Source organism: Octopus bimaculoides, chromosome 7, assembly GCF_046866305.1.
Source record: "Octopus bimaculoides isolate indiv1 chromosome 7, ASM4686630v1, whole genome shotgun sequence".
Lineage (NCBI taxonomy): Eukaryota > Metazoa > Mollusca > Cephalopoda > Octopoda > Octopodidae > Octopus > Octopus bimaculoides.
Window position 1 is genome coordinate 35284018 of NC_142934.1, and position 16714 is coordinate 35300731.

General features: G+C 37.8%; 1 protein-coding gene across 2 annotated transcripts in view; it reads left to right on the top strand.

Annotated features, from left to right (window-relative positions):
* Nucleotides 1-16714, top strand: part of LOC106878373 (translation initiation factor eIF2B subunit epsilon) — a 160006-nt gene that overhangs the window by 37981 nt on the left and 105311 nt on the right. For both annotated transcript variants that reach the window (XR_016242603.1, XM_089355153.1), the window contains exons 7-8: nucleotides 626-726; nucleotides 6883-7028. Coding sequence is in view for 1 of the 2 variants with exons in the window: in XM_089355153.1 (XP_089211279.1) it covers nucleotides 626-726; nucleotides 6883-7028 (247 nt within the window). In the remaining variant the exon portion in view is untranslated. The remainder of the gene's footprint in view (nucleotides 1-625; nucleotides 727-6882; nucleotides 7029-16714) is intronic.

The window sequence follows — 16714 nt, forward strand, 5'->3', positions numbered from 1 at the left end:
TAGCAGACCAAACAAAAATGTTTAGCAGCATTTCTCCTGGCTCTTTATATGTTCTCAGTTCAAATGTTGCTATGGTCAACATTGCTTTTCATCCTTTCAGGATTAATGAAATAAGTACCAGTCAAGCACTGGGGTTGATGAAATCAACTGGCCTTGTTCCTATAGCTGAAAAAATTATTATTAATATTAAAGTGGCAAGTTGGCAGGTTTAGTGGCATTTCACCTATCTTTACATTTTAATTCAAATTCCACCAAGGTCAACTTTGCCTTTCATCCTTTCAGAGTCAATAAAAAAATACCAGTCAAGTACTGGGATTGATGTAATCAACTTCCCCTCCCCTCAAAAGTTTGAAACCATTATTATTATTCCTTCGTAACACAGTGTAGGTAAAAATGCACTGGAGTCTTTAATCATCTGTCAAGTCACAAGGACCTCATATTATTATTATTATCATCATCATTATTTTTATTATTATTACTACTGCTACTACTACTACTTAAAAATTTAAACTATGTTGAACTGATATTTTGTCAGATTGTAACAATATACTCTCTCCCATAGAAGCTTTTGCTCTTCTTTCATCAATAAATGTTTTTCTTTTTTATTTATGTCTGTATATGGCAGTGGTTGCAAGCTTATACAAAATGTTTTGGTTGGAAAAGGCACAACTATTGAAAGTGGTTCTGTGATTACAGATTCTGTTATTGGCAACAACTGTAAAATTGGTAAGTAAAGAAAATGCTTTTCTTTACTTACCTCTATATTAATTTTGCCTTTATATTAATATGCATAATACATGGAGAACATTTTAAATCTTTTCCTTTTTTTTTTCTTAGTGATTTTTAATAGCTGCTCATCATGAATTTGCCATGTTATGTGAAAGGAAAAGTATAACTGAGTTGAGATGTATATGGAAGAGATTACTACCTTTATATGAGCATGGAAATAATATCCTAAATGCATTCTGCTTATGCTTCTATATTCTGCCTTATCAAACCTTTCACATATCTCATTCTCCTTAAACCCACCCTGTCACTTCTCTATCTACAGATTGCTTGACAGCTGTAATTGCTTGGGAGTATAATCAGTACATATTACTCCCCACTCAACTTCCTTTGCACTAACAGTTATTTCTTTCTCTCCTGCAAGTTTCAGTCCCTTACAACCAGAGGTTGACTGTGGATTATAGAGTGCACTGCAAACACGCTAGGTATAACTTTTACAATAAATTGATGAAGCAGCAATGACAACCTACCATCAATGGTATCCCATCTATTGCTTAAAACAAAATACTGACTCTTCTTTTTCCAATTTCATATTTCTTTTTCATGTCTTACATATAACTCTTCAATTTAACATTAATCTTTGACAAAGTAAGCATAAACAAGAAACATACTATTATTGCTTGGCAAAGGAAATTTGTCTAATTGTAAGCTAGCTATTTTGAAAGTCCAACAAATATGAATTGTCTGTTTTCAAAAAAATTTGTAATGATAGAGTTTCTAAAACATAAATTTGAAAACATTGTGACAAATACTGAAAAACAAAAAAAACAGGCTGGTTAAATGGTGCGCTGCAATTAGAACTTCCCTATGATTGTGTGTACTGCCTATGATACTCCACCAATTCTAAAAAGAAAATTATTATAGTAATTTATTTTAATCAATGTATGAGTCTGTTGGGTCAGGCTCATTATTTAAAACAAATCATCATCATCATCGTTTAACGCCCGCTTTCCATGCTAGCATGGGTTGGACGATTTGACTGAGGACTGGTGAACCGGATGGCTACACCAGGCTCCAATCTGATTTGGCAGAGCTTCTACAGCTGGATGCCCTTCCTAATGCCAACCACTCCGAGAGTGTAGTGGGTGCTTTTACGTGCCACCTGCATGAAGGCCAGTCAGGTGGTACTGGCAACGGCCACGCTAGTTTGTCTGATATTGAAAATTTACAAAATTTATAAAATTATTAGAAATCAATTTAAGTGGCTATCACTAACACTAATATTATGTCCATTAGAAATGTGTTAGAATAGTTGTACAGTTCTTCACTTAGAGCAGAAGTCAAAATACCAAATTATGGAAGATATGAAGAATTTCTTATCTTTCTCTAAAACTACATATTCAAGATAATAGCCATCCAAAATACATTAAAGTCAAAATTGTAGTTGTTAAAAAAGGCTATATTTGTTTTAATAACAGTCAGTTTTCTGTTATTAACACATATATTGAGTGTAGGCTGACTATGAAGGAGTGATGCTAGAGCTGTGAAATATTCTTTTCAGGTAAACTGACTTCTACCTGCTCAGAGAACACTTCAGTAGTAACTCGTAGCAACTTCTCTTGAAAATAGACAAAATTCAGCACCATGGTCTAATCAGATACCTGCAGAAAAAGGGTTTAGACCCCAAGGGCATATGTGCTAACATAGTTGTTACATTAGGAGATGACACTCCAGCTTTATCAACAGTGCAAAAGTGGGTAGCTGAATTTAGGAGGAGAAGGGAGAGACTTGAAGATGACCCAAGTTTTGCATGTCCTGCAACTGCCACCACTAAGAAAAACATGGATCATGTTCACCACATAGCGATGGATGACAGGCAATTGACTATACATCAAATAGCCAATGCTATTAGCATATCCTGTGATGGTGTTGAGAATATTCTGCACAACAAACTTGGCATGACAAATCCTCTGCTCAATGGTCGCCATATTTTCTAACACCTGATCAAAAGCACACCAGGCTGATCACATCACAGAAAAATCTGACATTATTTGAAGCAGAACCAGCTGGTTTCCTTGAGTGTTTCCTAACCCAGGATTAGTGTTGGCTTCATCACTTTGAGCCAGAGACAAAGGAACAATCCATGCAGTGGAAACACCCTTCCTCACCTGCTCCACAAAAAACCAAGATTGTTTTATCAGCAGGGAAGGCGGTGGCCTCAGTTTTTTGGGATGCAAAAGGCATTGTGTTTATTGACTATCTTCAGAAGGCCACACCATCAGTGGAGAGTACTATCCCAACTTGGTGAAGTAGTTATGAAAGGCTATCAAGACCAAATGCCTAGGAAAACTGACAAAAAGAGTCTTGTTTTACCAGGACAATGCTCCTGCATACAATGAGGTTGGTATGTTTTTAGACAGAATTAAAAAGTTAATGATACATGTAGTAAAACAAAGTTATGTTAAGAAAAGATTAGTTGAATGTTTTAACTGTTATGTGAGAAGATAGTGAAATTTTGAGAAAATATTGAGTGATCTCTGGTTTGCAACTGAGCGAAGATTTACTCATTGATTCGGTTTGGTTTAAGGTGAAAGTTAAGTCACTGTTTTGTAATAATAAGCAGGTGCATGTATGTTGGACAAATTATGCTGATGCTTCACTCCTGCTACTTATTAATTTCCAGCTAGCATTTATGTTTTTAATGCTGTTGACACAGTCACATTGAATGGTATTGCTCATCCCATCACTGTTGCCTACCCAAAAAATTCTTTGCTTGTGAGGAATCTTGCTAAGATTCCCTTTAATCTTACTTTTTGCATGTGGCACATGTATGCTACCTATCTCTACTCCAACATTACAGTAATTTCATCTTTCATTGTGCTAACATTGATTGTGGGGGTCCCTAAAGTTGAGTACTTTAAATGAAGAGTAGATGCTTCACTGGATATGCAATGTCTGTGCATGTGTGACAGAGTGTAAGCATCTTGAGAGAAAAGTTGGGCATAAGAGGCATCAGATGTGGTGTACAAGAGAGATGACTGCACTGGTATGGTCATGTGATGTGTATGGATGGGGACAGATGTGTAAAGAAGTATCTCTAACTGTGGAGAGAACCTATAGTAAAGATAGACCCTGGAAGACATGGGATGTGGTGGTGAAGCATGATTTTCAAACTTTGGGCCTCACGGAGGCAACGACCAGTGACTGAGACCTTTGGCAATATGCTGTGTTTGGGAAGACCCGTAAAGTCAAGTCAAATTGTAGTCATGGCTGATGCTGGTGTCATGCAACTGGCACTTGTGCCGGTGGCACATAAAAAGCACCTTTCAAGCATTGGGCCTAACGGAGGCAATGTGGCTGATGCCAGCAGCATGTAAAAAGCACCCTTTTAGTGTTGGGCCTCACAGAGGCAATGACAAATGACCAGGACCTTTGGCATTATACCATGCTTGAGAAGACAACTCTTCAAGCCAAGTGGAATCATAATCGTGACAGATACTGGTGCGATGCAACTGTCACCCGTACTGGTGGCACGTAAAAGCGCCCATTACATTCTCGAAGTGATTGGCATTAGGAAGGACATCTAGCTGTAGAAACCATGCCAAACCAGACTTGAGTCTGGTGTAGCCCTCGGCTTGCCAGCCCTAGTCAAACCATCCAACCCATGCCAACATGGACAATGGGCATTAAATGATGATGATGATGATGATGAAGACAGTTGAAGAACTGAAAAGATTTGTGCAAGCACTTACCAGCTAGTAATGCACTCTTGTACAAGGCTAATTTACTCAGTGAGTTAGAATTTCCTCAGTCATATGCACCATCTAAATCAAGTGGTAGTAGAGATTGTAGGGAAGGGGAGTAAGGGTTCTGGCCAACTGGAAGAGAGGAGAGGGTACATAGAAAGGATTAATATCTATAAGTATCTATACATGTGTACTTATACACTACCTGCATATATGTGTGTGTATGTACATATATGCAATTTACATACCGATGTATGAATATGTGGTGACCGAAGAGAACCCCTAAATATTGTGTTTATGCATAAAGAAGAAAGGGTTGGTAATGAATTGCAAAGGGAGTGAATTCATATATATTCTGATAAAAAATTGTGATTGTAGGGGTGGCTTGGTAGGGAAAGAGGATTAGAAAGGTATAGGCAGTCATACTGGGAACTGCAAGAATCTGCTGAAATAAACTCACTACTGTTCTGACTTTATAGAGTAATTTCAGTAATGCTCTATTGGGATTTTTAAATGAAAAATTTCATAACAAATTTAGTGATTACATACGGAATATGGTCAATGTATGTATATGTGTGTATGTATAACATTGCATGGAAGTTAAGATAGGCAACAGAATGCATGGCTGCTTCTATTTCTAAGCGAGGGAGAGATGAAATTATAAAACAATTGGTGAAGTTATATATTTATGAGAAAAAAGAGATAACTGATTGTAAAATTTCCAAAGCCTACTTGCAGGAGAATGAGCAGTATTGGGGTAAGCCACCATAATATATAGGTGTGGGCAATCATTCTCTGAGCTGCAAGAATCTACTGAATTAAACACATTACTACTTGGACTTTATAGAATAATTTCAGTAATGCTCTGTTGTGATATTTTAAGTAATATCAATACTATGAGAAATTCATAATAATTTGATTGAATTAATCATGATGTGTGGAAAGATGGAATGCAGAGCTAATTTTTGTGTGATGGTTACTGTTCTTTACATGTCAATAGCAATGAAGTTCTTAGTTTAAAGCACTCACACACAGTAATATTCAGACTTCCAAGCACACTGAAATGTATCTTATGTTCCAGTGTAAAAACTCAGGAAAAAATAATCTATTGTAAAGAAAACAACAATATTAAAGCAAACTATAATTTCTAACATTGACATTAATCCAGTGTTTCTCATGGAGTGAGCAGAATTGAAAAGGTGCCACACAGTAGGATTGAACCCAGGATTGAAAAGGATGTGGGTAAACTGCCATGTTTAATAAAATGAAGATGGGCTTAAAAGAAACTTATCCAAGAATTATTGAAAACAAACTCCTATTTTGTATTCTCATTAATAAAGGGAGAGGAACAAAAATTTCCCTAATATTTTGAGAGATGGGAGCTAGATACTTGAGAAAACCTGCATTGGCCCCCATTTTTTGACAGGGTTCAGTCAAATTAATGACAACATTCATCTTAAGAAGGATGAAAGATAACCTCAAACTCAGTGAGATTTGAACTTATAGCATAAATGTTTATGTATGCTGTAAGGCATTGAACTTCTTTTATGGTTTAGTCAGAGGAGTAAAGCAATGCTCTTTTTTTTTTAGAGGCTCTGAAATTGGTAGGTAAAAAAGGAGGATACTCACCTGGTCTAAGTGCTTGTAACAGTGTGGGGTTTGCTAAAGGCAAGGGGCAGGAGGTGGTGTTAAACCAAGCAACAAATTAAGTTTACCTGAATAAGCTCTGGTCAAGTAGTTCTTTCAGCAAAAGGATTCCTGCTATGACCATCCTACATTTTTACCATCTAATCATAGCATACTCTTAACTGATAACCAGTTTTTTTCTACAACCATTTCAAGTTGTAGGATCATCATCATTTTAACATCACTATTCCAAGTTTACACAGGTTAGATGAATTTGTTGAAGCAGCTTTTCTACAGCCAGCTGCCTTTACTGTTGCCAACCCTCACTTGTTTCCAAGCAAAGTAATATTCCACTTTGCTGAACATGTTTTTCACACAACACTGGAAAAGATGAGCATCAGTTGATATCAGGACTAGAGGGGACACACATGCATGCACACGCGACAAGCTTCTTCCATTTTCTGTCTACCACATCCCTCACAAGACTTTGGTCAGCTATAGTAAAAGATACTTGCCCAAGGTACCACACAGTGGGACTGAATCCAAGGCCATGTGATTGGAAAGCAAGCTTCTCAACCACACAGCCATGCTGTTATGCAAGATGAATGTTAAATTATGGAGATGGTGGGATGTGATTTGAGTGATTTTTGATAACCAACCACATAGAAGCTCTCTCATTGATTCACATGTGTTTTTTTTATGAGCCATAACAGGACGAAGGTAAAAATGATAATGATGGCAATTATTAATATCTAACAATAGGTATTTTATTTATTTATTACAGGTAAAAATGTGCAGATTAATGGAGCATATCTATGGGATAATATCATTGTTGGTGATAACTGCCTGATCAACAGCTCCATTTTATGTAGTGGTGTTGTTTTACTAAACAATGTCATTGTCAAGGAAGGAAGCATTCTTTCATGGAATGTAAGTAGAAGAATATTTAATAGTCTCTTTATGTGTGTGTGTAATATTTAGTTAGAAACACATACACTCTCTCACATATGTATATGCATGTCATGTGTGTGTGTGTGTATATATATATATATATATATATATATATATATATATATATATATATATTTATATATATACCAGGCTTTGCAAAAGTCCTATTACACTTGCTTTTGATCTTTTGAGAGGTTAACATGTGTGATAGGAAAAGTACTGTCAAACATACTTAAAGTTCTACTTTTTCAGCATGTCATTAAAATGTATTTTCCATTATGTACAGGTGTATCAAGATGGAAGCAAAAAGAATCAAGATCTCTGCTCTCTTGTGTGCATGCCGCAAGAAGTCCAACATTGCCAAGTGGCTCAATGTCAGCCAGATGACTGTCCACAGAGTCCAAGAGAGGCTCAAGAACAGGAAAGACCTCAAAGATCGACCTCAATCAGGTGGACCTCAAGTTGTCAACCATTTGGTTGTAAGAAAGGCCTTTGAAAGTGATCTGAAACTCAAAATGACTGTACTTGCAGAGAACAACATCTTAGTGGCCAGTGTCCAGGGCCAAGAAGGAGGGGTGTGGTAAGAGCTTGAAGTGCATGGAAAGGCCTCTGCTCACCAACCATATGTGAGAACATCAGGAGTGCTGTCATTACCTTCTCAATGACTTGAAGTGTCGTGGCAATCAAATTCTTGTTTTTTCTGATGGAAAAGCCTTCACAGTCAATCTGGTCATCAACAAGCAGAACGACCATGTGATCAGCTTCAGCCAGGATGTCTCCAAGGTCTACTACATGTCCACAACTAAGTGGTCAGCGTTTATGATGATGCTCAGCATCATAGCTTTGAATGACAAGAAGATGCTGCCAGTGTGGTTTACGGTTGGTTACATGAGTTGGACAGTTTGACTGGGTCTGATGTATCCAAGAATGGCTGACTACAGGGACATTTTGGCCACAAAAGTCCTGCCCTGGGTGGGAAAGATCATGAAGAAGGCAGACTACATCTTTTAGCAGGATAGTGCCAAGGCTGCAAAAGAGTGGTTGAGGTTGAACATGAACTTCTGGTTGAAGGACTTCAGTTGCCCAACTCCCTTGACTACAGCATGTGGGTGCATGTCGAGGGCACCCACATGCTGTTGAGAGCATTGTAATGAGTAACAGGACTTTTGCAAAGCCTAGTATATATCACCACCATTTAACATCCATATTCCATGTTGGCATGAGTTGGACAGTTTGAGTGGATCTGATATGTCCAAGAACTGCATCATACTCCAATGTTTGCTTTGGTATGTTTTCCACAGCTGGATGCCCTTCTCAGTGCCAACCACAACAGCATGAACTGGCTGCTTTTTCTCATGTTACCTGCACTATTGAGGTTGCCATGCAATTCACAGGACTATGAAGCCTAGAGGAATTTGGAGAGGTCAGGTTCATACTAGGAGATGAAGAGATGGCTATGAAAAGGCACATGGACAAATCAGGTTCTTTTAGAAGAATTTACATGGTTATCTAATAGAAGATATGGGGGAGAGAGAATGGGTAAATAATCAGTATGAGCTGCAAGAGACAGATAATGGTAATGAGGTGCCCAGGCAGCACCACAAGGCACAAGCTGAGTAGAAGTGGGTGGGTGGTTTGCAAGATTATATGGAAAGAAGAATGAAGGGGTGGGAGGCAGACTGCCAAAATGGGTAGGGTTGAAGGATGGATGAACGTAGAACCATGAGTTGAGAAAGATAGTGGGATGCAGAAGAGAGAGTAAGTGGAGGAGCAAGAGGCAGGAATAATAATGATGATGTAGTTACAGTGGAGGAGTGCAAAAGAGATATGACATGGTTGGATAATCTTCTGAAACCAGTTGTGGGGAGAGGAAAACATAATGCATGAGATGGGTGGAGAACAGGAAACATAACACTTCCAAAATTCAGTTTCACTGAAGACAGCAAGTCTTTTCAAGAATCTCATATTGCCAGAGATTCTTGTACTTTGTCATCTCTTCTATCAGGCTCAGGACCTTGTGTCAGCCTTCACCACTTCATCCTATGTCTTCCTGGGTCTCTCTTGTCTGCAAGTTCCAGCTACATTAAGTAATTGGCACTTCCCTATTCAGCTATCCTTATCCATACACATCATACGTTCATACCAGGGCAGTCTTCTTTCTTGAACATCTGATTCTTCTTATGCCCAGTTTTTTTCTCAGGGCCTTTGTACTAATTCTTTCATACACACTCATGTTGCACACAATATATCATCATTATTTAACTCTTTACTGTTTAGACCAGTTGAAAATCATTCCCCTTTATTTGTTTGAACTGGCCAAATCTGGCCGTATCTGATTCCTCTACGAAATTGCTAAAAAAATAAGCATATCACATTATTGAATTCTCATAGCTTTGAGATAATGTGAGATAAAACCTTTCCCACCTTTACTCAAGTAGAAATGTCATGAAATTTTTGAGACTTCTTAGTTTTTAATGATCTGGCGTCAGCAAGTAGCGATTCCGACTTCGGAAGTTTTACTCTTGATGATGTACAAAATATAAACGAAAACAACAGTGATTTCTCATATTGACATTTGTGAATCTTTGTCGGATGAGGAAGATTTTGATAATGAAAGTGATGAAAATGATATTGAAAACATTGCGGCAACATGGTTGAAGACTACTACATCAACCACAATTCCAAATTTCACAGAAAAGACTTGTCCACAATACAGTCTCTCTCCAAATGCTCAACCATTGGACTATTTATTTTCATTTTTACTGCAAAGATTTTTTTAAAAATTGTCATGAAAGAAACAAATATGCTCAACGCATAATTTCTATTCATGGAAAACCCGATCTACTATGGCATTCAACTGATGCTGTGGGAATGCAAGCCTTTTTTAATATAAACATTAAGCTTGGTATCAAGCAGCTTCCTCAACTGTGGAACCTCTGGAATCCTGATATTAGGTATGGTGATCGATGTATCTCCAGCATTATGTCTAACTATAGTTAATTTATATATTGTTTGTGTAGAAAGCTACAAGGTACCTCTGCCACCAAAGGACTACGACCATTTGAAATTCTGACTTGACATTGCATTTCAGTTACATGAGGACTTTGCTTCCAGAAAGCACAGAACTGGGAGAAAAATGTAATTAACTGAGGTGGATGTCAACAGAGAAAATATTGACTTCCATAAAGTGGAAAGAATATATGGAAGGAAAAATGTTTGCAGACTGTGTTCTCTGCAAAAAAGAAAATAATTGAAAGGATATCAGTTGAAGACCTCATGTGTTCGTTTTGCAAAGTGTCCTTGTGTAAAGGGTGCTTTGGACAGTTTCACAATAGGAATATGGCATAACTATATTTTGTTGTTTGATAGTAATATTATCATATATTCCTTTCATTTTATTAGAAACTAGCAGAAATACCCGGCGTTGCCCGGGTTAAAGAGAATAATGAAATCTAAAAACACCGTCTAGACTACGCATCATCTTTATATATAGAGATGTATATACACACACGCACCCAAACACACGTATATATATGTATATCAATATAAATATATGAAAGTCAATGAAGTTTCGTAAAAGAAGGTGATCATGTACATACTTTCTTGCTGTTGTGATTATAACACCTCATTGTAAACTATGTTCCTTGTTTTCCCTTGTGGAGCATATACAAATAGGTTTTTTGTTGCTGCCCACTCTTGAGCAGCCAACATACAGTTGTCCATGTGAGAAGCAGGGCTCTTCCAAGAGAAGACCAGCTACAGACAGTGTTTGACCCTGATATTTGTTTATGGACATGGCAAAAGTCACACGAAGGGGGAATTGTAGTCTTCTGAATGTAAAAGGAATGTCTGCTCCTGATGGAGTAAGAGGAATTCTTGGAATAAAGACGTCATCCCCTTTTGCACATCCAGAAAGAATGGTAGCCTAGATAACGTGTGACATCATTTTCTAAATAATGCTTATCTGTTATGTTCGGGTTAAAATTTCATCAACGAGAGATATAAGTAGTAACAATACTGGACGGTAACATTTTTGTTGTCACTATAACATGGCTGTTCTACACATAACTATGTTAATATATTTAATGAGATTAGGCGGGTAACCTTGTACCTCTTCTGCAGCAAGACACCTGTTTCTGTCTCTTTGTCTCACTGTAACCTTTCATCATCTGACACAAGATCACCTCCAATGCTCCCTCCCCCCTAAAAGGATTTTGGCCTAGCAAGTTACTTTGTGACCCTGCAAGTGCTGATGCCAGGTAAAAAACATCCAGTCCAAACTGTAACGGGGTTGGTGTTCGGAAGAGCATCCAGATGTAAAAACTTTGGCAGTAATTGCAGCTTGAATTCAGCTAAAACAGTCTCCAGTTCTTGTAGTGATGATGGTGGAGGATATTGACTCCTTACTTGTTTTTCTAAAATGCATCATAAATGTTCAATAATCTTGAGATCTGGGAACTTTAGCAAGCCAGGAAGAGGTCGAAACTGACATTTCAGAGCTTTTCGCTTTGAAACCAAAAGAGTTTTACATTGATGGGATTAAAAAGCTTGTAAATAAATGGAAGGAAGTCATAGATAATCAGGGAAAGTACATTGATGATTAAATTTCAATTAAATATAACATTTGATCACTTGTTTACTTTATTCAAAATTTGGACAGAGCTTATGGGATGACCTGATAAATTGTTTTTGTTGGTTTCGTTTTTCATTTTGTTTACAAATGGAAATAGTTATCTCCCCTGTATTTAAATAAAGTGTATGTGGGTTTCATATTATAAACTCTTTTATTGAGATATAAATTCTTTTATTTAGATTTGAATTGATATGTAAAATAATGTTTTACCATAAATATATATATACATATGTGTATGAATTATATATGTATGCATATTGTAAATATGTGTGTGTATATATATATATATATATATAGATGTATAAGTAAACTTGTGTATGTGAATATGCATGTGTGTATACATACGTGTGCGTGTTTGTGTATATACATGAATAAATATATATACATATGTATATATATATACATATGTATATACATATATACATATGTATATATATATATACACATATGTATATATATATATATACATATGTATATATATATATGTATATATATATATGTATATATATGTATATATATATACATATGTATATATATATATATATATACATATGTATATATATGGCTCTTGTGCGGGTGGCACATGAGATGCACCATTTTGAGCGTGGCCGTTGCCAGTACCGCCTGACTGGCTCCCGTAGGATTTTCGAGTGAGATCGTTGCCAGTGCCCCTGGACTGGCCTGTGTGGGTGGCACATAAAAGACACCATTTCGAGCGTGGCCGTTTTCGTGCGGGTGACACGTAAAAGCACCCACTACACTCTCTGAGTGGTTGGCGTTAGGAAGGGCATCCAGCTGTAGAAACTCTGCCAAATTAGATTGGAGCCTGGTGTTGCCATCCGGTTTCACCAGTCCTCAGTCAAATCGTCCAACCCATGCTAGCATGGAAAGCGGACGTTAAACGATGATGATGATCAAAAATATATGAATTTTCATGGGAGTTATGGCCGTTATGCAAAGAATATAATTTCCAAATTTCATAAAGATCCATTCAGTACTTTTGACGTAGTTTTGGATAAGAAAACAAATGACTAATGTGTGTTTGTGTGCATGTGTATGTGTGTGTGATGGGTGTATATATGTATAGATATCTGTATGCATGTATATATGTGTACATATTACATGTACATCTATATATATATATATACATCTACACATATGTATATATATACATGTATGTATAGATCTATATATATATACATATACGTGTACATCTATATGTATACATATACATCTCTCTCTTTCTCTCTTTCTCTCTCTCTCTCTCTCTGAAAGTATCTGTCATTACAGTATCGAAATGGTGTACATATACATGTATATGTATACATATACATCTCTCTCTCTCTCTCTTTCTGTCTCTCTCTTTCTCTCTTTCTCTCTCTCTCTTTCTCTCTTTCTCTCTCTGTGAAAGTCTCTGTCACTACAGTATCGAAATGTGATTGTTTCAGTTAGTGGAATAGTTTCATTTTTAAAGTGAAAGTATTTGACATGAGTGTTTTTGTTTCACTTTTGACACGTAATACTTAAATAGTGGAGATATTATGTTGCCGTGTGCTCGAACCCTGCAAGAAGTTAATAATTTTTTTTGACTAAAACACAACTGGAACCCTAAGTAAGGCATGTGTAAAATTTGAATGAAATTGGTTGCGTAGTTCTCGAGTTTTAGGGATTCACACAGACAGACAGACACACATTCTCATTTTTATATATATAGATAATGTGTGAAAGTGAGAAATACATATTAATTTTCAGTATGTTGCACACCTGTATTCACCTTTACTTCACCTGTTAATGAGCCTTTTTTGTTAGATACATTCTGTTATGTAAATGTATTCATTAAATTGTATAAGAGTACATGGCCAATGGTATATTGACTAATAAAAGAGTTTTGTACTTTATTTTCAATGAAAATGTTTGAGTGAAGTATAGAGAAAGAATAAATCCTTGTACCGATTATACCTGTATTTTAATTAATTCAAATAAATGTACCTCATCTTGAAAAGTGGCAGAATTGTTGGTGGTTGACATCTAGGATAATTTTAGTAATTTCAATTTTAGTGTTTATCCATATGTTATTGCTTTTACACCTGTAAATGAAATTTACATACCCATAAAAGTTAAATTTAATCAGCAAGATCAGCTAAAATTCCGTAACTATAATCCACTGGTATATAAGCACCCACTGACAAAATTTCAAATCTGTATGTAAAAAATTAACAAAGTTATAATCAAATATTGTGGACACTACTCTTGAACCTGAATAATTCAAAATAACATGAACAAATAAGCATTACATTTGATAGATTAATCTGAACACTAAAGGATTACTGACTGTGTTCCACAGGTTGGATGGCTTCAAGAACTGCAGTGTGCTCCAGTGTTGGGTTTGGCATGGTTTCTGCAGCTAGATACCCTTTTTAACACTAACCACTTTACAGTGTGTACTGCATGCTTTTTTCATGTCACCAGCATTATTGAGATCGTTATGCAGTTCTCAAGACTATGATTCCCCAAGGGATGTGGGCAGCTTTATGCTAGGGGACTAGGGGTTAAGTTATGAGAGAAAGCAGAAGTGGTGTGGGGAGCAGAGTAGGTTCTTGTACAGGAGCTACATGGCTACTCACATTTCGAAACGAGGGTGAGAATGATCAGTAGGAGCTGCAAAGAGATAAATTGTGGTGATAAGGTGTCCAGGTGCTCCTCAAGGTACAAGGTGAATAGAAGTGGGTTGAGCAACTAGAGAAACTAGGATATGGATGGTACACACTGACACAGTGAATATACAAAACTGTACATTCATTATGCATGTAAAAACATGAATTCATTAAAATCCTGATAAAAATATAAACATTCCATTTTGGAGACCATGGGATTTTTCTGTTTTATTAAAACATAAATTCTTCAAAACAGAAAGGCTAGTGGGTTAGCAAATGTAATTTCGGTCATGTTATGATGTGAGTATACATGTCTGGTGTAAAATGGTATTTACACAAATAAATAGTTGGTTGTGGTTATCTAAAAATAACCAATCGCAGAAATATGTTAACACAGAACGCACTCCGTACTACTTGAATGTAAGGTATGATACTCAGTTTTCACTTTTCAACTACCAACTATTAAACCAACACACACCAAACTAACATGGTAAACTAACACCATCAACTATCCCCCTGACAGTTCACTCAGTTCTTATTGTGATCAGTTAGTCACCTTCAGTTACATGGGGGTGTTCAGGATTCTTCCATAACATCTCCCTTTTTTTTGAGAATTTAACTCCACCCAGAGCTTAATATCTTTTGCGCTTAGGGTCTATTTCAAGTATTTCTGTTAGTTTTCTTTTTCTCATACTTGAATGTGTAGTTTCCACAATTTGTTTAGGTATTGGTACATCTCATACAAATCATAGAAGACTTCCATCAGAATTTCATTTCTTCTGACTGTTTCCTCAGTCATTTTTAGTTGATTTATATGTCTCTTATGTTTGTAGTTGTGACCTTTTACCAAAAATAACACTTTCTCAATCTATTTAGTAATCACTCCGTCTTCCCACATTTCTTTACCATTTTTATACAATTTAAAGAAATCTTTGTCACCAATTTTGAAATATTTTGTATTATACTTGTCCAATCGTTTTCTTTTTTTTTTTTACCCGGTAGCAACTTGTCAAACACTGATCTAATCTTCCTAGTGAACATTAATTCTGCAGGTGACATTCTAGATGGGGAATTGGGATTTGATGTCACATGATATATTCTCAAAAACTGTTGAAGCACTAGGTCATCCATTATTTCGTTGTTTGCTTTCTTTAAAGCCCTCTTAAATTATCATCATCATCATCATCATCGTTTAATGTCCGTTTTCCATGCTAGTATGGGTTCAACGATTTGACTGAGGACTGGTGAAACCAGATGGCTACACCAGGCTCCAATCTAATTTGGCAGAGTTTCTACAGCTGGATGCCCTTCCTAACGCCAACCACTCAGAGAGTGTAGTGGGTGCTTTTACGTGTCACCCACACGAAGGCCAGTCAGGCGGTAGTGGCAACGGCCATGCTCAAAATTATGCATTTTATGTGCCACCCGCACAAGAGCCAGTCCAGGAGCACTGGCAACGATCTCGCTCGAAAATCCTACGACGGCCCCACACAAGAGCCAGTTCAGGGACACTGGCAACGATCTCGCTCGAAAAATTTTCATGTGTCACCCGCACAAGAGCCAGTCCAGGGGCACTGGCAACGGTCTCGCTCGAAAAATTTCATGTGTCACCCGCACAAGAGCCAGTCCAGGGACACCGGCAACGATCTCGATCGAAAATCCCACGAAGGCCAGCCAGGCGGCACTGGCAACGGCTACACCCAAAATGGTGCATTTCATGTGTCACCCGCACATGAGCCAGTCCAGGGGCACTGGCAACGATCTCGCTCGAAAATCTCACGAAGGCCAGCCAGGCGACACTGGCAACGGCCACGCCCAAAATGGTGCATTTCATGTGTCACCCGCACATGAGCCAGTCCAGGGGCACTGGCAACGATCTCGCTCGAAAATCTCACGAAGGTCAGCCAGGCGGCACTGGCAACGGCCACGCCCAAAATAGTGCATTTCATGTGTCACCCGCACATGAGCCAGTCCAGGGGCGATGGCAACGATCTCGCTCGAAAATCCTACGACGGCCCCGCACAAGAGCCAGTCCAGGGGCACTGGCAACGATCTCGATCGAAAATCCCATGAAGGCCAGCCAGGCGGCACTGGCAACGGCCACGCCTGAAATGGTGCTTTTCATGTGTCACCCGCACAAGAGCCAGTCCAGGGGCACTGGAAACGATCTCGCTCGAAAATCCTACGACAGCCCCACACAAGAGCCAGTGCAGGGGCACTGGCAATGATCTCGCTCGAAAAATTTCATGTGTCACCCGCACAAGAGCCAGTCCAGAGGAACTGGCAACGATCTCGCTCGAAAATCCTACAACGGGCCCGCACAAGAGCCAGTCCAGGGGCACTGACAACGGTCTCGCTCGAGAAATTTCATGTGTCAC